The sequence below is a fragment of the Leuciscus leuciscus genome, assembly GCF_965113295.1.
Source record: "Leuciscus leuciscus genome assembly, chromosome: 13".
Taxonomy (NCBI): Eukaryota; Metazoa; Chordata; class Actinopteri; order Cypriniformes; family Leuciscidae; genus Leuciscus; species Leuciscus leuciscus.
This window is the reverse complement of record NC_138737.1, coordinates 21,480,495-21,508,313: the sequence shown is the minus strand read 5'-3', so window position 1 is coordinate 21,508,313 and position 27,819 is coordinate 21,480,495. Positions and strand designations below refer to the sequence as shown.

General features: G+C 36.3%; 1 protein-coding gene and 2 long non-coding RNA genes across 3 annotated transcripts; 2 read left to right on the top strand and 1 right to left on the bottom strand.

The window, feature by feature from the left end:
- Window positions 1-1,627: 1,627 nt before the first annotated feature.
- dok2 (docking protein 2) lies at window positions 1,628-25,860 on the bottom strand (the record flags this gene model as incomplete). Its single annotated transcript, XM_082187503.1, is given in 8 exon segments — window positions 1,628-6,281; window positions 7,321-7,496; window positions 16,212-16,314; window positions 21,984-22,151; window positions 23,583-23,714; window positions 25,706-25,765; window positions 25,767-25,826; window positions 25,828-25,860. Coding segments are annotated over 8 exon segments (1,719 nt in total). The 3' UTR covers window positions 1,628-5,294.
- LOC309512118 lies at window positions 14,336-14,850 on the top strand. Its single transcript, XR_014210904.1, has 2 exons — window positions 14,336-14,434; window positions 14,492-14,850. It is a non-coding gene; the product is annotated as an uncharacterized lncRNA (long non-coding RNA).
- Window positions 16,510-18,037, top strand: LOC309512116. Its single transcript, XR_014210903.1, has 2 exons — window positions 16,510-17,736; window positions 17,938-18,037. It is a non-coding gene; the product is annotated as an uncharacterized lncRNA (long non-coding RNA).
- Window positions 25,861-27,819: the final 1,959 nt, after the last annotated feature.

Genomic DNA, 27,819 nt, shown 5'->3' with positions numbered 1-27,819 from the left:
GGGCGGGACTGCATATTTTCGGCCTTTTCAATAGCAGCCGCAACAGGAAATCATTAAAACGAGGCAAAGAAAAAGATGCTGCGTCAATTGCGTTGTTATTTTATTTTTTAATGCGTTAAACATCTCAAATTAATCGCAAAGATTAACGCGTTAATTCCCCCAGCCCTAATATATACTGTATATATCAGTGCGAGAGGAGGCTTATATAGGCTTACAGTATAATATGGAGCATATTTACCTCTGTTCCACAACAGCTTTTTCAGCATCTCTCCTCCAGCCCAACTCCTCACTCTCGATTATTCCTATCCCAGCCAGTGCTCTGGGTTCGGGCCAGATTCTGAGCTCGGAGGCATCTCCTCAGACAGCACGCCTAATACGCATATTTTATACTTATATGTAAGAGTGAACTCATGAATTAATGTAGGTCTGCACTCTGTGTTTATTTGCTGCTATTCACCTCGGCACATCAGTTAATCAGGTAGGCAGGTTTTGTTCAGTATGTTTATTTGGGCTTAGATGTAATTTAAATAAAGCTGATTGGGTTGGCAGCATCAGTTCCATGAGGACAGAGGGTTCCCTTTCTGTGACCTCACCATTAGACTCTATAAACACTGCGTGTTACATGAGAACACAGGATTTTTCATAACAGTATAACGCCTTTCCAACTGAGCTAATAAAGAGGTGAAAAGTTACTTGTAAATGTTGGCTGTTATAACTTTAATCACCATATAGGCCTAGATTCAAAAATTGCACAGAGCAGTTTTCCAGTTTCAAACTGTTATTCACTAGATCTTGATGTCTTCACTGTGAGTCTAGTATTGCAATACTACAACTAGGTATTTGGAGAAATAAAAAAATTAATCTCAACATCATATCACAGGACGTTTCTAACACTCAGTACACTTTATGCAAATACGTACCAATATATCTTTTAAGTGACAGTGACCCCTACTTTGCTGTCATCCTGCTTGATACGCAGTGCAGAGAGTAGAAGTCATTTGGTGAAATGGCTTTAAATGCCATACATTAAGCTGTCAGAACAGCATTGCGCTGCGCCAGGGTGTTGGAAAAGAAATTCTTTCCATTTTCCGATGCCACTGAACCAGCCGATGCGAGAGTCAGTTTGAAATATCAGAGAAACGGACACATTGATATGAACGTGCAGTGAGTGAAATAAAAAAACAAAGGCTTCTTTACTCATTCCGTTCATGAAAGAGAATAAAACACGCTCAAGTGCAAATATAAGCGCATGACAACTAACAACCCCACAGCCTGCATAAGAATCTTTATATTGTCATTGGTGTAATCAATGGTGATGAATTGGAATTTAAAATGCGTCGTTCCTGGATATGAAACGGCTGTTAGTTTGGTCCATTCTAATAGGTAGTTGCTTATCATTAGAAAGTGCCACTGGTAAATTGGATCCACTGGAGCCAATTAACCACTTCAAGACACTGAACGCTGCACATCCTCATGTATTTATTGATCAGACACAATTGCTTTAAAGTAGGGTTATCAGCATTGTAAGGCACGCTTCTCGCTCTTCAACAATACATGTACTAAATATGTTATATGGCAAATTATACCAAGAGTTTGTAATTCCATTGAAAAAGAAAACAAGCTCATATTTGCATATGGGAAGCAGTTTATTATTCCAGATAGATATTTGCCATTTTAGCAGATGCTTTCATCTAAAGTGGCTTACGGTGCACTAATTGTGAGCACATTACCCGTGGGATAACCTGGGGTCAAGTGTTTTGCTCAAGGGAACAAATATGATTGAGCAGGACTGTAAACTCAGTACCTCAACTGTTCTCTGCTGAATGGGATTTAACAGACAACCTTTATATTAGCTTCAAGCCTATGGCTATACCTACACTATAGAAATAGTGTGATGGGGCCGGTCACAGTGTCATCTTAACATATATGTTTTTGAAACTTGATTATTCTGTTTGTTTTTCTCCATGGCTTGGGTTATAAAAATGAAAGAAAAATGCTATATATTTACATGCATCTGGATGATTTGTAATGTTTTAGATATGTCTACAGCATGTCATTATATACTGTATATATACATATCAGTTTCTATATACTACTTTCATTGTAGTCAGTGTCAGATGGGGATGGTCTTTTGCAGTTTACATCTGAAACAACTAATTTTGAAATATCTGTTTTCAGAGCTTCAACATTAGACTTAGTGTCAAGTCTGTTTCAAAGGAATTGTGGGTGTGAAACATAACTTGGCATGAGGCTCATGATCTCCACCTAAAATAAGCATGCTGTGCTCTTATTTAGTGGAAGGGAGCACTGAGCACATTTCGGTTATTTGAGTTGATTCTTTTCCCCATTAATAATTTGAGACATACCATTGAATACATCAAGTAGATTTCTGTGCAACAATAAGAGTTTTTTTTATTATATATATAAAAACAATTATTTAAAAAAATCTGAAGCTTTTGACTCTCTCACCAATGATGCACACCATGACTCCAACAACGCAGTGGTTTTGTAGAGTTTCCCTATTGAGGAGAAACAGTGCCCCCTGGTGTTCAACAAACTATCTTACACATCAAGGAACTAGGCCATATAGAGTCAGTGCTCAGCAAAGCTTTCATCTTTTTCAGCATTTCAGCAAAGAGCTCATCTCACACCAGACTCCTAAATCTAGAATAAGTGCATCAGTGTGTACTGTATGCACTGCTTTATTCAGTTGAACCGCTCCAGTAGCAGACTTCCGCCACATCCTGCCTAGTCTACTGTCCTCTGCAGTCTGACAGCGGAAAATACCTTTAAATTGACATCTGAACTAATTACAACGATATGCTGTGTGCATTTAAAATGTACAGTAAAATACATAAAACAAATCACTTCACATGTGACAGTTCATATATCTGGAGTGCTCTGAAACAAGGAACAGAAACTGAATTGATAAAAGCTGTAAAGTGTTTTCAGACTTTTAAAAGTCTCCAGACAGAGTGGGACTCATGAACCGTGACAAGCAGGGAGCCCAGCAGCATCCTAACAGTGCCCCAGTTTTCCTCTGCAAGTCAAGTTATTATTATTCATGTGCTCCTCAAAATAGGAAGCCTGTGAGAGGGAAAGTCAAAGTCTGGCCTGAATAAAACCATGACACTCGGCGGAACTCCCTTGTCCATCATTAGCGAGCAGAGGATTAAGTAATGGGAGTCATTTTGGAAGAGATCTGCAGAACTTTAATTACCTGTGTGAGCTCCCATCACAGTCCCGCTGAAATGAGAACAAAACAAGGAAAGAGAAGCAGGGCTATTAGAGCCGCGTGTTCAATCGAAGCTAAATTACCCTTTGATTTACAACCGGATAAAATCACCTACTCCTTTGTAGATAGTGAAGGTCACAGTAGATATGGTTGCTACTTGGACACTTAGTGAGGAATTCACGAGGAATGCACTACACCCTTGTGCAGTTGTGGTTATGCAAATTAGTTAATAGTGCAAACACGCCCACATAATTTGTGCTGAATGCAAATGCTTAGCATAAATCCCCATCTTGCTGGTTGGTTCTAAGTGCTAGGTTGTGGAGGATACATCAGACTATCACAATCTGCTATACTTTTTTGTACGGATTCACACACCTGAGTTGGCTTTTTAAAATGCGAAAGTTGTGTGAATAATACGTTATCTATGAGCCTATAAACTGGATTGCGGGTACTCATCTGAATAGGCCTACACGTACAGTATACATACATACATACATACATGTATTCATACAAACACACATATATATATGTATATGTATATATATATATATATATATATATATATATATATATATATATATATATATATATATATATATATATATATATAAAAGAGTAAAAAAATTGGTGTTTGACCTTTAAAAAAAAAAAAATCACTTTGCATCATTACTTTAGCAACTGGTTAAACTGGACTGCAGTCGCTCTTTAAAGAGCCAAAGTTGGGCTTGTCTAAATTAATAAAATTTGACAAATAAAATGTTCACATATAACACAACGATTTCACAAATGACAAATAGTGATGCGTGTTGTGAATAAGAGTTTACAATGAACCTAATTGACATAAAAAAGGAGTGCTTGTGCTTAAATAAGAATATTCATCGCTACTTTAGTGCATTTAGCGTCTAGTTAAACTACATTATGGGTGCTCCTTAAAAATCCAAAAGTGTGCTCATCTGAATACATTTTTTTTTTTTACAAATAACTGTTCTGATCAACATAATACAACGTCAATTGCTCCAACAAATTGCGATGTGTGTTGTGACTAAGGTGCCGTCTATAATTAACCTAATTTACATAAAAAAAGAGGTGTGTTTGCACTCAATAAAAGGAATATTCATTGTGCAACCCTATTTTGACTAATTTTGCTTCTGGATAATCTGAATTATGGGTGTTCTTGATAAATCCAAAAGTGGGCTCATCCGAATAGATGTCTGGTTATTTCACACTTCATGAACACTTCATTTACACATGATTAATTCAGTGCAACGTTAATCGCACTGACAAATGCCATTTGTGAATAATGTGCTATAACAAGCCTAATTTACATAAAAAGGAGTGTGTCTGTGATTAAAAGAATGACAGTTTAAACATTCCTGAGACAGCTCCATTTTAGCACAGTTATTTGTTAAACTGGTTTGTGGGTGATTAGCGCACAAGATTCAGGTTTTTGCTCTGGAGGTAATTGCGACTTGGTGTCACACAATTGGGAGTTTTTTCTCAGAGTTGAAAAAATATAAACTTGCAATTAATTTCTAAACTTGCGAGTTATAAAGTATGGATTGTGAGATATCAATTCACAATTCTGACAATTGCAAATTTCTATCTCGCAATTCTGACTTCATAACTTCATCTCACAGTTGACTTTTTTCGCAATTCCGAGTTTATATCACACAATTCAGGGGGGAAAAAAAGCAGAATTGTGTGTTATAAGCATGGAATTCGATAACGTAATTAAGTCAAAATTGCGAGTTATAAACCCTAAGTTCGATAAATAGTCAAAATTGCAATTTTATATCTTAGATCTAAACTCACAAAAAAAAAGTTTGAATTGTTACAATTACTAATTTTATTTTCCCCCCAGTGGAAACAAGCTTCCATGGATCAAAGCTTTTTGGAGAACAGTAAAGCACTCATTAATTGATTAAATATTTCATTCATTCATTCATTCATTCATTCATTCATTCACACACTTCATTGTCCTCTGTAGTGGTGATGCCACATAACTGAGCATCACCAATTATTATGGTTCTCATATATAAGATTCTGAAGCAGTTCTTAGTTATTTTTTTTGCGTTACTTTCACCATGATGTTATCATATGGTGAACCATCTTCTTCCTCACTGTCCTTTTGCTTTGACAGCAAAGCTCTTCTGGGAGGTTTAGGAACCGCGTAGTCATCGACAGAAGCGTTGTACGGGTACTCGTGACCACTCGGGTCCATTACTGTCCCCAACATCTTCCAAGCATGCCCTTTGACCTCCTCCGGTTCATCATAGAGAGATGGAGGCACACTTGGGGCCACACCGCAACCTTCCGGTTCATCATAGATGTGCTCCATTTTGTAAGATTTTTTTTTTTTGTTCGTGAAACGGGTTCTGATAGCAGTTTCATCTATACTGTCATAAAGCGGTTCTGTGTTCTCTACGTTGCCTTTCTTGTCATTTTCACAACTGGGTTCTACTAAAGCGGGTGGAGGGTTTGATGCGGACAAAATGTCTACCATAACATTCTTGGCAATGGTGTCAAAGGGCAGCGAGTAGTCTGAGTCCTCGGGGTTGGAGCATGTGGAACGTCTGTCTTTTGGTTCTCTCTTCTCCCCTGGACTAGCCCGATCTGGATCCGGCGCCATGGCCCGGGAATACATCTCATCCTCTGTGTTGGCCAAGGGACAGCTGCGGAAGTTCTTGACTTGGTTCTTACGTGGCGGAGGCCTGGTGTCCAGGTTCAGACTCTTGACCCCTGTCAGAAGCTTGTCTGTAGGGGCTTCAAGTCTGGTAAGCTGAGGGTTCTGGGGTTGTTTGAGACCATCTCTGATTGCTCCCTCACTCACCATACTGTAGACAGATGACTCTTCAGCTCTCATTCGAGGTGAAGAAGGCATGGGATCTCGCTCCACACTTGCTATCTGCTTCACAGGTAAATGGACTCTGTGTAGATTGATGGCGGCCTCTACGGATTGGAAGACGGCGTTGCCTTGTTTTGTGTCGAACTCAAAGTTGCCTTCCCCAGAGTCGCATCTTCGCCCAGCCTCAAAGGAGAATGTTGCCTGTTTATTGAGAAATTATAGGTGCAATTAGAAGTCAAAATAGTAGTAAATACACTGCAAAAAATGACATGGTCAATCCGTCATGACAATTATGTGTTTTTCATTCCTTCAACTTAAGTTAAGCCGTTATTTTTTAAAGTTATTTGAGATTCAACTAATTTGTTTAAGTCAGTTTAATGTAATTTCAGTTGAAATGACAATGTTTTTTTTAGAATTTAATTCTCAAAAGCAATGCATGATTTTTTTTAAATATATTTTTGAAAGGTCTCTTATGATCACTAAGGCTACATTTATTTGATCAAAAATACTATAAAAACTGTAAAATATTTTTGAAATATTTATCCTTAAGAAATCTTTCTAATATGCTGATTTGCTGCTCAAGAAACATTTATTATTATTATTATTATTATCAATGTTAAAAAACTAAATTATTTGATAAAAGGAAAGTTTAAAAGATCAGCATTTATTAGAAATATAAATATTTTGTAACATTAGAAATGTCTTAACTGTCACTTTTGATTAATTCAATGCATCCTTGCTAAATAAAAGCATTAATAAAAAAAAAATTATAATTTAAAAAAAAACTTTGTACTTTTATAGCTTTACTTACTGAAAAAGCTGTAATTGCCAGTGATGGTTTATAACATATTTTAATAAAATAAAAATTCAGCTTAAACTGGCCTATTGTGGTATGCTAGACTTAGATGGCTTAACATGGTCTCCCAGGCTGACCAAATGAAAAGTGCCTAAACCCCTCTTAAACCAGGCAACAGAGACCAGCAAACTAGCTTAACCTGTTTTTGTTTTTTTCACATGGCTTTCTATTTTCCAAATGTATTCATTTTTGGGAGAAAATTATTTTCAAGAAACACTGTAGGATTTTATTTTTCACATGTGTGTGGACATCACTTTAACATCTTGTCTAAAGACAGTGTCTTTTTCCAGTATCATCATTATACTAGACTCACACAGAGGTCACCCACCCTGCTTGCCTCACTATCATTAAATGACTGACCGCAGGTCACAGTGAAAGCCATACCTTGTCTCGTCCGAACCTGCGGAGGAAACGGTAGGGCCAGGCGTAGAGAACCTCTCCTGTCTTAGGTTCTTTCAGAAGAAGGCTATCAGAATCAGTCCGTAGCAGCACTACTCCTTTCAGGTTGCATCTCTCAGAAGCCTCCGTGCGCCGCACTGTCACCTTAAAATCTTTCATTGCTGAAGACAACAGGGAGGAGAAGCTTTATATTAACAATGTGCCAAAAGAACACAATATAAACAGTAATAGCCGCTTTACACTCAAAGATACTCTCAGATGAAAAACAGTGGATTCAGCACACATGTGGCCTCCTGAAGGCTTATGAGTCTCGTTGCCATATATCTTCCAAATAAAAGATTGGATTTCATTTTATTTTGATGGTCCCTTTAACACATTCTGTTGACTATAAGTAACGTTGCACCTACTAACTCTAAATAGTTGAGTGTTAGTCGACTGGTAGGGAAATGGGTTTTTTACCCGTTTTAAACTCTTTTTGCAAGCAGATTGTATGTATCAGAGGTTACATTCTCACATATGTACAATAATCCAAAGCAGATTTCTTTTGATGAAACAATATACCCAATATAATTGTTGTTTTTTTCCGCAGAAGTGTACAGATTTAGCACATGGCTGCTGAGAAACAAGCACCTTATTAGATGTTCTCTGCTGAGAAAGGTCAACACCCCATTCGTTACTGCTGAACTAGGGTGAACTCTGTGGCGCGCAGGATTCTGCTGCTTCTCCAGAGGGATTGTCTAATAGAGGGCTCGCCATGCAGATGTTTTTCTACACGGGAGCCGAGATGGGTGATGAGACTCCATTAATTTCCTGAGGTGAAGTGTCAAAAGGAGATTTTCTGCTTATGCTATTCAGTCCAAAAATAGTCAGGCCAAAAGTGTGGACTATTAATTAATAGGCTCTGCATTCATTTATTGTAAATGTGGATGTTTCTCAAAGTCTGCTTTAATAGTATTGGTAACACTTTACAATAAGGTTTCACTTGTTAACATTAGTTAACATATTTAACAATTAAAATGACTATTTAATGGACCTGAGCTAACATGAACTAACAATGGACAATTGTATTTTATTAACTAATGTAAACAAAGCTTATAAATACTGTAACAAATGCATTGCTCGTTGTTAGTTCATGTTAGTTCATGCATTAACTAATATTGACTAATGGGACCTGTTACTATAGTGTTTCATATCAGTAGTTAAAGGATTAATTCACTTCAGAATGAAAATTTCCTGATAATTTACTCACCCCCATGTCACCCAAGATATTCATGTCTGTCTTTCTTTCTTCAGTCGAAAAGAAATATAGTGGACTTCGATGGTTATCAATGGGTTGAAGCTTGTATGTTTATGTTCAGTTATTTCACTTTAATGGCATTGAAAATTACCTATTAATTGTCATTAAAGTGAAATTACTGAACCTAAATATACGAGCTTGATAAAAATGATCATTCTAGAAGAAAATTTCAGATGGCACTTAGAGGCTTTTGCATCTGAACTCTTCATATATATATATATATATATATATATATATATATATATATATATATATATATATACTTTTTAACCACAAATGCTCATCTTGCTACGTCACACGTGACCTTTCAACATGATTACGTAATGTGTGGCGCATCACAGCTAGTGCAAGACGCGCATTTGAGCATTGAAACTGCAATTTGGACAATTAAACCCACTTTATGATAAAAGTCCACTTTATGGAGAAAAATCTTGGAATGTTTTCCTCAAAAAAAACGTAATTTCTTTTCGACTGAAGAAAGAAAGACATGAATATCTTGGATGAAGTGGGGGTGAGTAAATTATTAGGAAATGTTTATTCTGAAGTGAACTAATCCTTTAAATTTACCCTAACATTGTTATTTAATTATCACTTAAATAAAAAATAAAAAAATTCTTCATTCTTGTCTGCTACATCCACCAGCTGGAGTGCCCTTGATTTCCACCAGAGAGCACTCCTCCCTAGTCCTTTGCCATTCCATCATGAACTACATTTCCCATAAACCTTTGCCCAGACTCATTATGTTCTGATTATTACCACCTGTTTCCCATTACCCTTGTTAACTCTGCCTATACAAGCCTTGTTTATTCAGTCTCTCATTGCAAAGTCTTTTTTAGTGCTGCACTGCAGCTCTGAGCGTTATCCTGGTTAAAGTTTTTCCTGTTCACTGCACATATCTGCAAAAATGACTAAAAATGCTGTATTATGCATGCTAGATAAGTTAGGGTGACCTTATGATTCATTATGTTTACATTATTACATTATTTGACACTGACACGTACGTGCCAGCTTTGCAGGTCATGCATTCTGCTTCACACGGATCCCGATCGAGACGAAAATACAGGAATTTTCTTAGCAATGCTAGAACGCACTTCAACCGATCACTTGTTTAGCGTTCATGTAAACACTACATTTAGATTCACCAATCGGAATTAATTCAGTCCTACTGAATCAAAAGGTGTGCATGTAAACAAAAAGAATGGCGACGAGAAAGCAAAAGCCGTATCCCGGATATTTTGGGCGATCTCGAAATCCCGGCCGGACATGTCCTGGAATATGGTCACCCTAGAAAAGTAGTTGGCAATGTCACTTAGTAAAGAAACAATATGCACATTTAGACTAAACACTTAATACGCATGTGCATGCTGTCATCAATTTCACAAATTTGCGTTTTTGTAGTCTAAACGGAGACGATAATAGGACTGTTTTAAAAAACTTGCACTTTTGACTATTTTTGATTTTGTTTTTCAAAATAGGTTTTTTCATTGTTAGTTGAAATAGAATCGTGTAAACGATCCCTCAGAATGAGGTTAAGAACAAATCCATGTTAAGAACAATACACACGTGTTGTGAATTAGGCGAAAATGTTCGTGAGAAGCTCTCCTGTGCGTATAAATACAAATAATCCATGCAATTATTAGTGAATGAGACAGTGACCTTAATATAATAAAATAAAACTTTAACAACCACCCAATCGCATGTTACAGTGTTTTGTCAATAAATGTATTTGTATGTCCCAGGACATTTGTCACAATTCACCATAACATGGCAAGTTTGTTTTGTGCCCTGCTTTTAAGTAACTTTAAAGTACTACATTTTTTGGCTTTTATTGGATAGGACAATATAGACGAGAGAGGTAACAACAGGAGGGAACTCCAGCTGTGATTCGACCTCCGGTCGCCTGAGATACAACTACAAGTATTACGTTATGCCATAGTTACAAAGGTCTAAAACTGCATAACTCTGTTGATAAAGATACTAGAAAGGGGAAGAAGGAGAGAAAGACAAAGAGTGTGATGTGGTTTGGAGGTATCTTTTTCCGTTTGAAAATTGTGGCTACTCCAGCCACAGTCAAACTTCATTGAGAGGAAGTGTGCCTTTGCAAAGACAATGCTAGCTTCTGTTTGCAGCTGTCAGAACAGAAGCGAACATTCCCCACTTCTCAACAAATGAAAAAAAATGAGACTTCCTGCAAAAGAACAAACAAAAAAAAAGCCACAGACTAGTGTAAAAATGTAACGAGATGCATTTCCACATTTGCATCCTGTTGTCATGAGCAACAAGTGGTAAGATTCATATGCAAGATTCTCTCTTTCTATTGCTCTACACTTGGCATTGCACCAAATTTATGACAACTGTTTTGTGGTTGAACCACCCCCCATTTCCACCTCACTTTCCACATGACCTCATTTGCATAACATTCTCATCCACTTTATCTCATTCTCCCTCCAGGTGTGAGTTATGTTCAGGAAGTTCTATGTTCTATTCAACAACACACATTTCATGTAAGTATTTAGAGTGGGGTCTAAATGTCACTTTCAGTGTAAAGCGGCATAAACAGAGAACTTTATCAGCTGAGATGTAGGATTTCCTGTGGAATCCTTTGCTAGTAGAAGGTCACTAGCCAGTGGCTACTAGTCAAGCATAATGTTTCAACCAGCCACAGGAACCCCTTCCTAATCTAAGGCCTCGTTTACACTGCAGGTCTTGATGCCCAATTCTGATTTGTTGCCTATATCCGATTTTTTCGACCGTCCGTTTACACGTTCTTTCAGTTGTGACCCATATCCAATTCATGTGTTTACACTTGCCATACTATCTGAAACATCGTGCATGCTTAAAGTGGATTATTGCACAGATGGACAAACGCGAAATATGCTTGATGCTAGCTTTGCGATATAGCCTATGCGAAGTTCGCCAAACATCACCATGATTTTGAGGCGGAGGAGGACGAAAAGAGCCATCATCATTGCATCATTGCGCATATGCTTCAATTATTGTGTGCGAGAGAGTTCTCAGGAACGGTGTGAGCACATTGTGGCGGGCTTTAACGAGGAGCAGTGTGTCCGAAATTTTAGGATGAGCAAGCCAACCTTTGATATGTTGTGTCAACGTTTGTCCACATTCCTCTCCTACGACGACAAAACGTTTCGTCGGGCCATCCGTCCGTTTGCAGATGCGCGTCGAGATTGCTCTACTCATTAAACCGTGGAGACGTTAACTAATGCTTCAGAAAATCCGATCAGCCTGTTTACATGACAATCGCATTGGCACATATCTGATTTGTATCTGATTTATTTTCACATATGAATGAGGCCTGAAACCGATCTCGAAATATCCGAATGCATGCGTTTTTTTTCCTGTTTACACGGTCATAGAACACATCCGATCTGTGTCACATATGAGCAAGAAATCAGATTTGGGTCACATTTCACTGACAGTGTAAACAAGGCCTTTAAATAGAATATTTTGCGACTCAAGCACTATTTTTTTGGAGCCCCTATAGGTTCACTTGCAAAACTTTTCCATTGCCCTGCAAAAACTATTGCATTTCCCCAAGAAACGTTGCGTTCGCTTGCAAACAACTCAAATGTTTCTCAGGGGATACATATGATAGTCTTGGGGTTGGTGAGATTTTTTTATTTTTTTATTTTTTCAATAGATGAATGAAACTTTTATTTAACTCACATTTAACATTTATAATGTTATCAAAAAAAATATATATATCAAAAAAATTAAATAATGCTCTTCTTGTGAACTTTTGAGTTGAAATCCTGAAAAAAATTATCACGTTTTCCACCACAACAAAAATATTAAGCAGGACAACCGTTTTCAACATTGGTAATAATAAGAAATGTTTATTGAGCAGCAAATACGCATATTAGAATGATATCTGAAGGATTGTGTGACATTGAAGACTCCAATCTATGATGCTAAAAAAAGAGCTTTGTGATTACATGAATAAATATGTTTCAAAATACAAAAATGGAAACAGTTATTTTAAATTGTAATATTTCACAATATTACTGTTTTTAATTTATTTTTGATCAAATAAATGCAGCTTTGACTTTTTTCATCAAAAATATTGGAAACACTTTACAATGGTGCACTAATATGCATTAATTCACGCTTAACTAATGCACAGATAATCTTGAGTTATTGTATGACTCATGAAAAACTAAACCCTTCATTAATGATTGCTGCATCACCAACTAATAAATCTGATTAAGAGTTTAAGTCATATGTGACCTGGATGACAAAACCAGTCACATGGGTAAATTTTTTGAAATTGAGATTTATACATCTGAAAGCTGAATAAATAAGCTTTTCATTGATGTATGGTTTGTTAGGATAGGACAATATTTGGCCGAGATACAACTATTTGAAAATCTGAAATCTGAGGGTGCAAAAAAATCGAAACATTGAGAAAATCTCCTTTAAAGTTGTCCATTTATGTTCACGATTGTGCTGCATTCACTCACAAAAATAAATGTTTTATATCTTTACGGTAGGAAATTTACTAAATATCTTCATGGAACATGATCTTTACTTAATATCCTTATGATTTTGGGCATAAAAGAAAAATCAATAATTTTGACCCATACAATGTATTGTTGGCTATTGCCACAAATATACCCGTGCGACTTATGACTGGTTTTCTGATCCAAGGTCACATATATGAATTGCTATTATTAAATATGTCACTGTGCATTAATTCCCTGTAAACACCTAGTATTAACTAATAGTGTAAATTAATGCGCCAATGTGTTGAATCTGAGATCAGAAATAAATTGCCGTTGTCAAGTTTTACATCACATTATTTTCTAAGCTCCAATTACTGTTTTCGAATCTGGCATGTGGTTTCAGACACTATGAGATCTGCTACTACTTGATGTGGTTTACAGTTATTTTAGTCTCACTTATAATTTATTTTAATTGATTAATTAATAGATCAATTGTGTTTGTTGTAAAAATGGTGAATCCTGTGTTCCCTTCTGATCATCTAATTCCTTAATGTGCACCCCTTTACCCTGCTTTCGCTTGACAGAACAATCTGAATCTGAAACTCCCCCAAGCCTGATATATTCCTAAAGAGGAAAAAGCAACAGAACGCTGAAGCTCAGACAGACATAGGGATCATTAGATCATTTAAGCACTATATTTGCGGCCACATATAGTAACATAATCACCCAAGCTTAAACAGTCAGGGTTGTATTTAAATGCCGATGAAATTCGACTGGCTGGGTCAGATTGCCTGGCACCTGCACTGCATTAGTGATGCGTGTTTTTGCACTTCCCCTCTTGACTGTCATCTTGCTGAGAGCCACAATATGAAACATGTCCACTGAGGACTTTTATCTGTCTTTTCTGTCTTAAGGGATGTGTTTTGGTTATTTTGTTTTTATGCATTTGTCTGTTGGCCTCTTTTTCAATTTGCTCAATTTAATTGAACAGATGGAAGAAGAAACAAGTAGCATGACTGAAGAAAACGCAGAGAGTTTAATGGAGAGTTCAAGTTCAGCCTCATGCTAACTTAAGCTGGGGCATTTTATAATAATAAAATGTTTTTAAATGGTAACGCTTTAGATTACAACCCACAAAGTACTGTGTAATTAAAACGTTTTTACAGTGTAACTTCCGGTAATTATAGTGTACCTATAAAGTACTTACATGTTAGTATAAGGGAACAATATGTAAAGTTTTGGGAATAAATGGGTAACAACCAGGAGAATTAACAAATTATTTATACTGTAAGTATTTAAACTAAGTATTTGGGAGCAATTTAGCGAGAACATACACTGTGTACCTTTTTGTAATAATAGTGTACCAATACATATAGGCTTTTTTTTTTTATTACAGGGTACATATCTGTGTATTTATATAGTAATTGTTTTTAACAAAAGTGCACAGAAAACTAAAACTATTGCAACGTTTGCTTAACTACTGGGGAGATATACTCTTGTTCCATGTAGTTACAGGGTAAGTGTAACATATGCAACCCTGTAACTACATGGAACAAGAGTATATTTCCCCAGTATTTAAAAAAATTATTTTTTTAATAGTTTTATTTACTTGCCTTGAAACATGTAAGCCCAAACTAAAACATCTGCACTTTTGCTATCAAAAAATAAATAGATAAATTACTGTATAAATGCACAGATATGTACCCTGTAATTTCTAAAAAAGCCTAGTATGTATTGGTACACTATTATTTTTTTTTTAAATGGTACGCAGTGTATGTTCTCTTAATTGCTCCCAAATGTAAGATTGTTGTAGGCCCTATCATAATTGTAGAATAAATACCCCTTGGTTCTAAAATACTAACAGTATAAATAATTTGTTAATTCTCCTGGTTGTTACCCCTTTAATCCCAAAATGTTACATATTGATCCCTTATACTTACTTGTAAGTACTTTATAGGTACACTATAATTACCAAAAGTTACGCCGTAAATTCGTCTTAATTATGCAGTACTTTCCGGGCTGTAATCTAAAGCGATACCAAAAACATTAGGCAGCTACCGTTTTCAACATTGGTAATGATAATAAATGTTTCTTGAGCAGCAATTCAGAATATTAGAATGATTTCTGAAGGATCATGTGACACTGAAGACTGGAGTATTAATGCTAAAAAATCAGCTTTGCCATCACAGGAATAAGTCACATTTTAAAATATATTCAAATAAAAATCAGTTATTTTAAATTGTTGTAATATTTCACGATATTACTGTTTTCTGTATTTTTGGATCAAATAAGAAGCCTTAGTACATAGTACTAAGTAAAAATTTTTGAACAGTAGTTTATATAAGCATAAATTTGTATAAATTTGGACCTCGCTGTATTTACTGTACATGGTTACATCCTCAAACATTGCAACATTTTAAAATAAGGATTATAATTTGATTGAGGACACAATGAGACACACACAATGAGAAAAAGTGCTGTTGTTTTGTGTAATTGCAAAAGAGCCAAAATAATGTTCCAAATGACACGGAAGACTAAATTAACCATAAAAAACAGCACTTACCCATAATTAATGTAGAACTTAAAATAAAAACGGATGTAAAGGAAGTCAAATAGGGTACTGAACCATCTTTGAGAACAGCAGGATATTGCACATTTACAAAGATAGGTGGTCAATCTGCAAAACAAGGCGGACACTTGTGTTTCTTTCCACCACAAGTGAACAAAGATGAGCCACAACTTTCCACTACGTAATAGAGGAATGAAGAAGTTAGCTCTTGGTCACGATGTTCACAGCACAAAATAAACTAGAGGTGTCAGACTAGAGAACAAGTCAATCTCATAAGCATGTCAGATGTGTAGAAAAGGTGCACCTAATCGGTTAGAAATGCCCTCTGTTCCTGCCATGAGATTGACTTTCTGCATGTCTTTCTCACAGAAACTAGCAGATGAACTGGCTGTGTGACCTTTTAAGGTACTTTACCAGCTCCTCCATCAGAGCAGTGCCACATGCAACTCCTTTGGTGACTTTAGTAGTGTGTTCGTTCATAAAATTACTAAACAAAATCATTCCAAAACAACTATTGTGTTTTTGTACATTCTGTACACTTTCTTACCAGTTTCTCTGCTGCAGTAGAGGGTGTTGTCCGCCATTGTTACATCATCAAATTCACCATGTAAACTGTTTCCTCTCACTGCTCCTCTCTCTGTCCAGCTCATCTACAATGAACCCAAATATACGGCAGTTTATAACAGGCATCACAAAGAAATTATAAGTCTATATCAATGATTTATAGTTTGATTGGTCTCATCGGATTTGGTAGGAATGGTATAACCCCTTGTTTCACAGACAAGGCTTAAGTCTAGTCCCAGACTAAAATGCATGTCTGTTTTAACTGAAAGCAACTTGCACTGACATAAAATACGTTTTTTTCTAAGGCACGTTTATAGAAGTTATACTTAAATGTCCTAATTGAACTAAGGCCTAATCCTGGTTTAGTCTAAGCCCTGTCTGTGAAACCAGCCCTTAATGTTTGCATCATTTGTACCTGGATTTTAGTGTTATGTCCAAAAACACAGAAAAGAAGAATCAGCTACTATGGTTATTTTACTTGCTTGTTCAGACAAATATGTTTTGCATATACAGTATGTCTTTTTGCCTAGGGGACTTTGGTGTAGAGTGACAGATCTGCTCCAGTGTTATCAGTCACTAAAAATAAATCTATTGAAAGAATTTTTGTTAAAGGCACAGTATGTAAGTTTCGCCATTAGAGGTCACTTATTCAAAACAATAACAAAGACGTAGCTTGATGATGGCGTGAATGAGCGTGGACTCATGGGAGCTGTCATCTTTACCTCCACAGCCGATGGAAAGCAATACCGAGCAAGCTTAGTACGTCAGTAAAACCGAAACATATGGAGCTGGTTAAGTGATTCAAAAATTCAAAAATATATTTGTTTACAAATCATGCACTATGGTAAAAAGTGTTTTGAGGTCATATAACATTATATTGTGCAAGGTGCCACATGAAAACAAGTCTTTATTAATCCATAATCTGCCCTGTGATCATTATTGTGTGTGAAAACAATTAAAAGTTCTTGCTGTTTTACTGCCTCTAGAGTTCATTTCTGTTGGAAACTGCAGTGATATGTACATATAGGTAAGTTTTTGGCGTTCTGCAAATGCGTTTTTCCAATGAGCCTGTGTTGAATAATGTTCTAATTCTAATGTAATGAAGTTTTATTAATGTTACTGTGGTATGAAGAAGGGTGGGGCCGAGAACCGTCGTAGTGGAACAAGGCCGCTGGAGCGAATGCTTCTTCTTTCCAGAGCTTAAACTTTGTTACAGTTATGTTTGATCACTTAAATTCACGTTATTTTAATTTCATTCTAATGAAACAGCTGTAAGTTCTGAATTACTACTCATACAGGCCACTTTATCTGATGAATTAAAATTGTGGGGAAATGCAGAGCTGTTTTACTTGGTCAAAACAATCATACTACAATACGTGCAGATATTAGAGGTGGGATAAAATATTGATAGGGCAATATATCGTTGTCCTTCTCCATGCGATACGAGAATCAATATGCTGGCGGCAAATATTTATATTTTAATTAATAAAATAAGGCACTCTAAATCAGTGGTTCTCAACTCCAGTCCTCAGGACCCGCTGCTCTGCACATTTTGTATGTCTCCCTTATTTAACACACCTGAACCAGATCATCAGCTCGTCAGGAGAGACTCCATGAACTGATTTGAGTGTGTCAGATAAGAGAGACATACAAAATGTGCAGAGCAGCGGGTCCCGAGGACTGGAGTTGAGAGCCACTGCTCTAAATAGATTTCCCTGCTCCCAGCGTTACTATTTCTTGGCTCCTCGAGGTGGCGCTCAACATATGAAAGAGGGAAACGTGAACATAAGTTAACTAGCCTAAGAAAAATAGTTTTTTAACGGGATGGCGGACAGCAGACTGTGTTACCCAGCCACGTTTAAGTCCAAAGTCTGGACCCACTTCGGCTTTTATACCTTTGATGGGACAAACAAAATCGATAAAGAGTATGCGATATACAAGAACTGCCTGATAACAGTAAAATCCACGGGTAATACCATGAACATGCAAAGCCGCTTGCAACGCTGGATGACTTGTGTTGCTAAATGGAATGCAATTGATTTTAAAATATATTGTATGGTGGAGAAAATGCTGTATTACTGTTTCTACAAATAAAGCACTTTCTGATTATGTTAGCTACTTGACAAAATGGCATTGTCTCTGAGGTACACAGAGTCCACTCTCATGGGACACAAACATATTACTTACGCGGTACATCAAGAAAATACTACATTCAAACAATAAGACTAACCGTGTTGAGCTATATAACAATGATTAATGTTACTTGGCAGATTATTTTCTGTCGATAAAGGTATCCAAACAGTTGCTATACGGAAATCGAGGGTAACACAGATATGATGTCATTGACAGGTGGCGCAATGACGTGGGCCTTTACACTGGTTAAAATTGCTGTTTTGTCTGGATTTAAACATTGTTGGAAACATTTGGGATAATGTAAGTACACAAGTCAACAAAATATATAACATTGTTCCAGTGTTTTTTGAATATTTTAAACCAAAAATCTCACATATTGTGCCTTTAATTTAAATAAAGCTGAAATAAAATAAAATAGAAATAATAGATCAACTTAAAGTTTTCAAAATGTTTAAGTTTTAAAATTGCTAACTGAAATAAAGCTAAAACAAAAAATTAATTAAGACTAATTAGACTATCAAAATAATCATATAGATGTTTCATATATGCATTTCATAGTTTATACACTTTTATTGTGTATATTTATCGTTCTAAATATAAATATTAAGACACAATGCCACAAACCTTGCTAACTACAAGGTCCCTTGCAAATGCCCTTCATCTCATTAAAACACTCATAGTGAAAGCCTGCTATCGGTAATATACAAATATCTAACAATAAAAAAATATATATTGAGTAGAATTTGGAATAGAGTGGCTATAAAAATTGGCAAAAATATTAAACTAAAATTAATGGAAATATGCTTATAAAAACTACTTCACAATATCAATAAAAAATATAATAGCATATTAACTATATTAAAATAATACAGATGTGGTGATCACAGGCAACCGTAGGAATACCTCAAACCATCAGACAGCAGTGCTGAAGCACAACTTATGTAAAAAGCTAAATTGCAGGTTACAACTTTATTGTCCAGTATAAAATCTTGGTCCTGAATAAAAAAAGTTGAGAACCATTATAGCTAAAACAATTATAGCTCAGCAAAATATGCTCTTTTTTTTTTTTCACACCGTTAGCCCTCTATCTGCAAGTGTCATATCAGTGGTATGTGCTATGGAAATTCTCTTTACACTTCTTTATTTTTGCATTTGCTGAAATGCACTTTAACTTCACCACATGAGGTTTGGACAAATGGCCTTTGTTGAGGAACCACATTATGAGCCAAGAAACACTCTCCAAAACTGTGCCAAAGTGATCATATTATGTTGCACAACAGAAACCTTCACAGCATAAAGCCGTATTCATTTCCCCAAATGCATTACATCAAGCGCTTCTATTCCACACAGTGTTTCTCATTCAATAGGCACAACACAGCTTTTAGTGTTGGCTTTCTGTAGCACCTCTTCAGATTCAAATTCTGAAAGACAGCAGCCTTTTTTCGGAAAAGCTAAAAAGCTGGAGGAAACTGAGACATCATACATAATCTCAACATTCCCATTAGTTTATTTCAATATGGGTCAAAACATAATACAGGGCTGAATCCGAAATCGCCCCCTGTACCCTCATATAGGGCAATATTCGAGGGGACATCCATTTGTAGTGGTGTCCGAAACCATAGTGGACGTTACTGAGTGCACTCATTCAATCCCACATTGCACCGCAATAACGACTGTACAGCCAATATACACTCAACGACCGTCCGAATTCACTCCCTCGTTTTCATTCACTACTGTATTAGTGGACTAATGTAGGGAATAGGGATTGAGGGTTTAGAGGGCAATTTCGGATTCAGCCATTGTCTCGGCTTGTTGGTAACATAGATATTTAATCAGTATCACAGACAAAACAACAGTCCTTTGTCATAGGTCATAGAATTAATATGACAATTCTTAAAAGAAAAAAGAAAAAGTTTAACTTGCAGATACTGGTGTTTTGTCTGTTAATACTGATTAATTGTCCATTTTACCAACAAGCCACGACCAGTATTGTGATTTGACCCATATATTGAAATTCATATCTGACTTATCTGTCTGACAAGCATCACTATTATTGTTTCCCAGGCTAGGGATTTGAACAAACCTCTAAGGGTGCTTTCACACTTGCAATTTAGTTTGAAAAGTGAACATCCTTGTTCAGGAAGTAAAGTGTAACAATGTTCAAGGCTCTGGGAAGAAGGAGACGGGAACCGGCGAACGATCAACGTAAAGTTTAATCATAAAATAAACAAAACAAAACAAAAGTAAAGTAAAGCGGCAGCCCCTCATGGACGACTGCTGCATAAACGAAAACAAAAACACTAACATAAATGTCCCAGGCCTGGTCCTCTCTCATCACTCCTCCTTTTATCCATCCGGAGCTCCTCCGTGGGACTCGAGTCCGGTGTGGGATTCATTAGCACTCGCGCAGTGCTGTGTAATAAGTGGTATGACTCTTGAATGTCCATCTAGTTTGAACTTGCCGGACTGCAACTGCTCTCTCCGCGAAGCTTTGCGTTTAAAGAGCTAATCAAATATTTTAACTCAGATCAATATTTCGTGTCTAATTATTTACTTATGTGGCAAGTAGCCATGTAATAATAAGCGGGATAATGTACATCCAGTCGGTTGTTCTCTCAAAATAAACCCCCTTCAGGCTGATCAAGACCCCTCATCACCCTGTCGGGGGGTTATTTTGAGAGAACAACCGGCTGGATGTACATTCTCCCTTATTAAATGTAGTTTAAGTGGATATGGAACTAAAGAGAGGAATTTAATAAAAGTATTTTAGCTCAATCGAAAGAGTGTGAGGTCAGACAATCGGGTGGGTCACACTGCAGTACTGCTGTGAGTGATAAAATGAGAAGTTATAAGTAGAGAACCTTTCGTAACGGTTAACTCTTTGAGTACAGGCCAAACTTAGTGCTCCAAACTTACTTCTTAGTTCATGTAATGACATGAAGCATTTACTCTGACTCATGCCTAGAGCAAGGTTCTGCATGTTGCAACTATCCAATTAAAGCTTATGTACCGCTAGGATCCATTAAGTCAATGTTACTTGGCATGCACTTCCTTCATTTGAACTAAAAACCGTCACCCACAGCACAAATATGTGGTACAATGAGATATGAAAACAACTTCCCTTCTTTAAATATAGAAAAAACACATCTGACAAAATGCATGGGAAACAGTTGTTCTTCTTTGCACAAGCATTAACTAGCAGCATGAGGAGCACTGTGAGTCACAAGCAAGTTTCTGATCAGCTTTGAAGAGCTTTTACATTTGCTGATGTGGCAAAAAAATCCTTAGCAAGTGGCAAGCCACTGTAATTTGAATCCTTGCGTCTGCAGAAATTTTAGCGTAAGGAGCTGACAAGCTTTTAGCAGTAACAATCTATTTAGCCTTGGCTGAAGGCAGAAGTTAGACATACAATGTCTATGATTACACTGCCATGCAACAAGAGTTTGAGTACTACTGTGGTTACAAAGCCAGGAACAAAAGCGAGGACAAAACCTGGAAACTTTGATGTAACCGCTCAACACGGTTGCAATCAGGTGTTAAGTGAGCCGTTACACCAATATTCTATGACAGGAAAAAATACTGGAAAGAGACAATCGCACAATTTAAATTCGGTGATAAATACCGGAAAGGCGATTTCACACAGTTTCTGGATCCAATCCTCCAGTTCAGCTGTCTCAACGGCGAAAACAAATGTCTTTTCAGTTGTCTCCACCAAAAAGGGTCCACAATCCCGTGGACAGCCTTCGACATCAGCCTCCGAAACACGAATGCAGTCTGTCATTTTTATCACCTGTAAAAAACAATAAGAAACTCGGGAATTGAGGTTAAAAAAAAAATTGAAATGTTTTCCAACAAGTGTGGGGAGGTGGGTGCTTTAGCTCAAACTTTTGGACAGCCTATATACTCAATATGCCTTCTAACTGCTTACAAAAACTTGACAAGGCGAATCTGTTTCATACACATCAGAACAATTTAAATAAGCTCCAGATTTGCCATTTGGGTGGGTGGTTTGATGTGTGAGCATTTTCTTTTACATTTTTTATTTTTTCAGAAATAAACATCATCCAAATGCTTTAATTTCAGAAGATAGCATTTTTTTGACAACCCTTTTTTGGGAGATGGTATTTTGGGGTATTTTTTATTTGTCATATTTCATAGCAGAAATGGGAACATATGTAATTGTAACGATTGAAATCCACTGAAAGCAAGTAGTAGTGAGAACCCAAATGCAATTTATTCCAAAACATGATCAAACATAAAACAAAGGCATGGCACTCTAAACAAGAACATAAACTTACAAAACATTGCAGGAAAATTTCAATTCTAAACAAAGACACAGCGCAAACATCAGGGCTAAATACACAAGACTAAGGACTAGACGAGGGACACCTGTGAACAATGAAACAATGAACCAATGACAACATGACACATCAGACAAGGGAACACATGGCAGGATCACATGACTTGAACAAGGGATCACATGACATACATCAAACAGGAACAAGGAACGATATTATTTCGAGAATGAGATTTGGGCATACTGGATTAAATAGTACGCTTAAAAGAATAGGGAAACATGAACCTGGGTTGTGTAAGCAGTGTAATAGTAGTGAAACTTTAGAACATGTAATTATTAATTGTCATATGTATAAGCAGGAAAGGATGATTCTGAAAGATAGGCTAAGTAAAGAAAAAATTGGATTTGAAATGAAGGAAATATTAAAAATGAATTCAGGGCATGTGGGGTATAGAGCAATATTTAGTTTTTTGGAAAAAAAACTGGGCTCACAAGAAGGATATGAGTTTAGTTGTAATTAAAATTGTATTAATAATGATGTGAATGATAATGTATTAATATTAATAATTGTATTAGATATTTATTTATTTATTTATTTAATTAGTAGTGAGTAAAGTAGGCTATTTTGATCCACACTCCATTTCAGAAGGTGGCGGTAATGCACATTAAAAAGTTGTTTGCCAACTGCCATTAAAAATCAGAAGAAGAAGAAGAAGGAGGAGGAACAAGGAACAAAACGTGACAGTAATGGTACTTCCTGCAAATTGTTTGTACATGTCCACCCACCCACATACAGGCATGTGCATGACCCCTCACAGAGTTTGATTGTTTGTGTTCCGTAAAAACAAGGAATTGCATCACTCTCAGATTCACCACATCTTATTTATGTACGCAGTAGAGGGAAAATCTAAGTTTGTTGTTCACCTTTTTGTTTTCCTGTTTGCGATTGGCTTTCTCCAGCGTGCTGCCAGTTCCATCTTTGCACTCAAAAAACTCAAGGCGAGAGATAGAGCAGGAGCTCTCGCGGTACAACACGGACCAAACCTTTCGCCATTTCTGAAAAGAGAAAGAAGATGAATGGAAAGTGATGTAAACTGTGACACTTTTACTTGCATTGTCCTGTAGGCATGAAGAAATAAGACATAAAACTAATGGACCTTATTATATTTCAGGATGTCTACTATCAACCAGCATTAGAAGAAAGCCTCTTACATATTACAGCCATAAAAATATGACTTGTAGAAAAACGGTCTTATGACAACTTGTCTCACATTTAAAGCAGTAAGCTGAGTAATTTAAATGAGCAAGCTCTTGACATACTGCACAGCTAGGGTGACACATCTTACCCACTGACACACTTTATCCCATGCTTCCCCGTAGTAAACCGAATATAGTTTTTATAATGTCGGCGTTCCAAAGTATAACCAATATTTTTGCAATTTAGCTTGTTTTTGACCTTTGGAAGTGAAACTGGAAGTGGTTCAAGGCACATAAAAATATCCCATGTGCTTCCTACAATAAAGACAGCATTTTCTTTATTGGAAAAGACCAATAAAGATTTTTTTACTTAAAAGCAAACAGTCAAACTAAGTCCAAAGGTAAAATATAAAAACATGTCAATGTAGAATACTGAAAAAGATGAGAATTTGTAACTGCTTTAACATTGGTTCATGTGCCTAAGCACGGTTGTATCACAAGTGCATCATTTGATAGCATTTAACGTGTGAGATTCCTCATTCAGGAAATGCCCATAATAAGACGAATTGTTCAGAGAATCTCTGTGGTACGGACATTACCAACCATTTCAGAGAAATTCATGGCCTCAAACAACACTTAATCTATTACAGATGCAACATTCTCCTTATGGTTTCCTAAAGAGACAGCCCTGATCCTATTGCTAACATTAGTTCACTTTAATGGACTCCAGCAGGCCATAATTCTCTATAGTCCCATATGGCGGAACTAACAATATTATCAGTGGCATCAATCAAAATGAAGTGAAAATGGTTTTAGATGAGAATATGAACTTTTTAAAGTGGATCATGTTCACAGTTCATGAAGTTGTTCATGACACTGCCAATGAGCTTAATATGATTCATGAATTTCTCTCTTATTGTAATTGCTCTAAAGATATGGCATATTTGCCGATAAACGTGTGGTTCAAATTAGGCGAAGTGAAAGCAGCTAATTGAAATTTATAGACCAAGCCCATCAAGCTCAATACAAATGCATAATACAGAAGCCCTGTTTTGATGACATATTTATCTTTTTCATTTAATTGACTTTGGAATTTGAATAGAATTTCTGGCACACTACTAACACGCATATTGTAAGAACACATACGTTTGTACCCTTATGAAGACGTGAATGTCTGATCTCCAAATCTCCATCAGTCCTTGACAAGTCTTCAGTATTGGATATTAATGAAAATAACAACCGATTCAATATGTTCCCCAGGGTTTAAAAAAGAAAAGCAATTGAAAATAGCCTTGTGAACTGATCTACATGCTTTCATTGCACTACTACTCAACATCAGGAGTACATTACTGGTTTCTTTCCATGAGACCTTGATGTTTGGGTAGGTAACCACATTTGCACACATATCAACAACGTTTTGTTACTATTATCATTTTATATTTTATTCTTTCATCTACTGGTTTGCAATTTTACAAACAATCCCATACAAAATTGTGGGTGTTACACGGGAAATAAAGAACGGGTAACTGTCCAGTAGTATTTTGCAACAGAAAGCTCTTCGATTTGGATATAATTTAAAAGTAGACAAGCATCCAACTAAAGGGTTTATACAATATTCATTGGTTTCATTATTTTGTGGTACTTTATGATATGGAGCGGCTACATCCTGCACTCAGGCCTGTTGATTTAAGCCTTTTTAGTACAGCCTTCATTTTGTGCTATATGCCAATAGTTACAGACAGACCATTACTGTTCTCAAAAACATCCATGCTGAAGGAACACGATTTTGTCTCTAAACTTTCCCCCAACTCGAAACCCCTGGTAAGTAAGTAAAGCATGTTCTGTCTTACCTTCCCAAACCGCTGCTGTTGTAGATACAGCATCCCCTTCTTTCTAATGTCCTCCTCCATTTCTCTCGGTCTTGTCTCCGACCCAGCTCCTAGAGACTGTCTCAACTAGTGTATCATACTTCTTCTGCTGAACTTGCTTGTGACGCAAACAGCATCTCTAAGTTCCGCCATAGCTACTTCCTGTATAGCCCAAAGAGTTTACACTTCTTTGCAGAGCTGTGCAAGAGCCTCAGTGTGTGTCGAAGCCACAATGATTACTCAAGATCACAAGTTTCCTCATGTTGTACCTAAATGAAAGGAAACAATAACGTATTTAACATTTGAAAACATTTTAAATGTTTATTTATTTTTAATGTTTATTCCAAATTCAATGATTGGCATTTTTTTTGGGGTTGATTACACAAAGCCTGAGGATTCCCGTATTATTGTCTCTTTTTTTTTAGAGAGAGAGAGAGAGAGAGAGAGAGAGAATTTAATCACTAAATTTGTATGCATTTATAAAGTATTCACCAAGCAGGTACTGTCACTGATTTATATTTGTCACATAAGAGCTATTTTAAGATCTGAGGTCTTATTGTTTCAGGGTCTGAGGTCAACTGCAAAACTTCCTGTTCTATGATGTGTCAAGTTTCCATCACACACGCACACGCACACGCACACGCGCGCGCACACACACGCACACACGCACACGCAAACCAACTTACCAGCCAGAGGGGTGCTGACCACTGTGTGCTGCTCTCCAATTTTAATCATCATAAATAATTTATTTTATTTAATGAACACAATACCAGTAGGCTTACTGTGTAACTATAATATTTATTGTAGTGTGAGTTCTGAGCAGGCTTGTGCAAAATTCAGAATTTCAGAATTGGCCTCCATTCAATTCATGAATTGGAATTTGAATTGAATTTACTCCGCCCCACAGGACGTTGAATTGAATTGGAATTGGAATGACAGGAAGTGGAATTAAATTCATGGCAATTCAAAGAAATTCCACACAATCGCACAACAGAAAGAATGTGTTGAGTCTCGCATGCATTCAGTGTTAGGAAGGTTACTTTGGAAATGTTATTTCTTACTGTTATTAGTTACCCATTATAAATGTGGTTTGGATTACTTTATTTGGATAACTTTATCAATGCAAAGCAATTTCGTTTTAAGTTGATTAGTAACTAATTGAATTAAACATTTTACCTCAGTAATACAAAGTACATTTTGTAATTTAATAACAGAAATTTCATTTCACGTAACTATTTACTCCTCAACCCTGCATACATTTTTGTTCTAAAATAGAAATTGATCAAATTCTTGAAATAAATTGCCCCCTCAATGTTGTTTAATTAGTTTTGTTCCAATGTAATTTTCATTTCAAAGTAATCCCACAAACACAAAGTTGTTTTAAATGCAGTTATCATTTATTCCAATGCAAAAAATTACTGAGCAACACTGTTGCATCTAATTCTCAATAGCTCCTCAAATGTTTTTTCATTGAGTCTGCACCGTTCTGGTCTGAATATCTTTCCTGCAACACTAAAGATTCTCTCAACAGGTGCAGAGAGAAGTTGTAAGGGACTTCTGAAACTTAAAAAGTCCAGTGTTGGCCATCAAATTGTGCTTTCAAACAAATGTCCACCTCAAATTGTTTAGCAACCATTTTAAATACTTGGTTAAAGTAAAGCATTCTGGGAAATGGAGTCATGTTCCATCATGTTCCACAAAATTACAATTACAATAAATCAAACTTAATTATTTGTTCTGTGACTAGAGCTTTTAACATTCATTGCTGGGGGAAAACATATCCTTTTAATGTAATCTGTACAAGTAGTTCAAACTAATATCATGTATAATGCAATCATATCTGACATATACTGTAAAGCTTCATTGTTAAACACTTCACTTAAAATATCTATATGAATTTATTTGAATTTTTATTGAATTGCAATTCTGCTTCCTTTAATTCAAATTCGAATTGTAATTCTAGATCCTGTTTTTGACATCAATTCAAATTCAAGAATTGAATTGGAATTAAGGAGTCATTCTCAATTCAATTCTGAATTGTGCACAAGCCTGGTTCTGAGTATTTGTAAAGCTGCTTTAAAAGAAAATAAATAGTG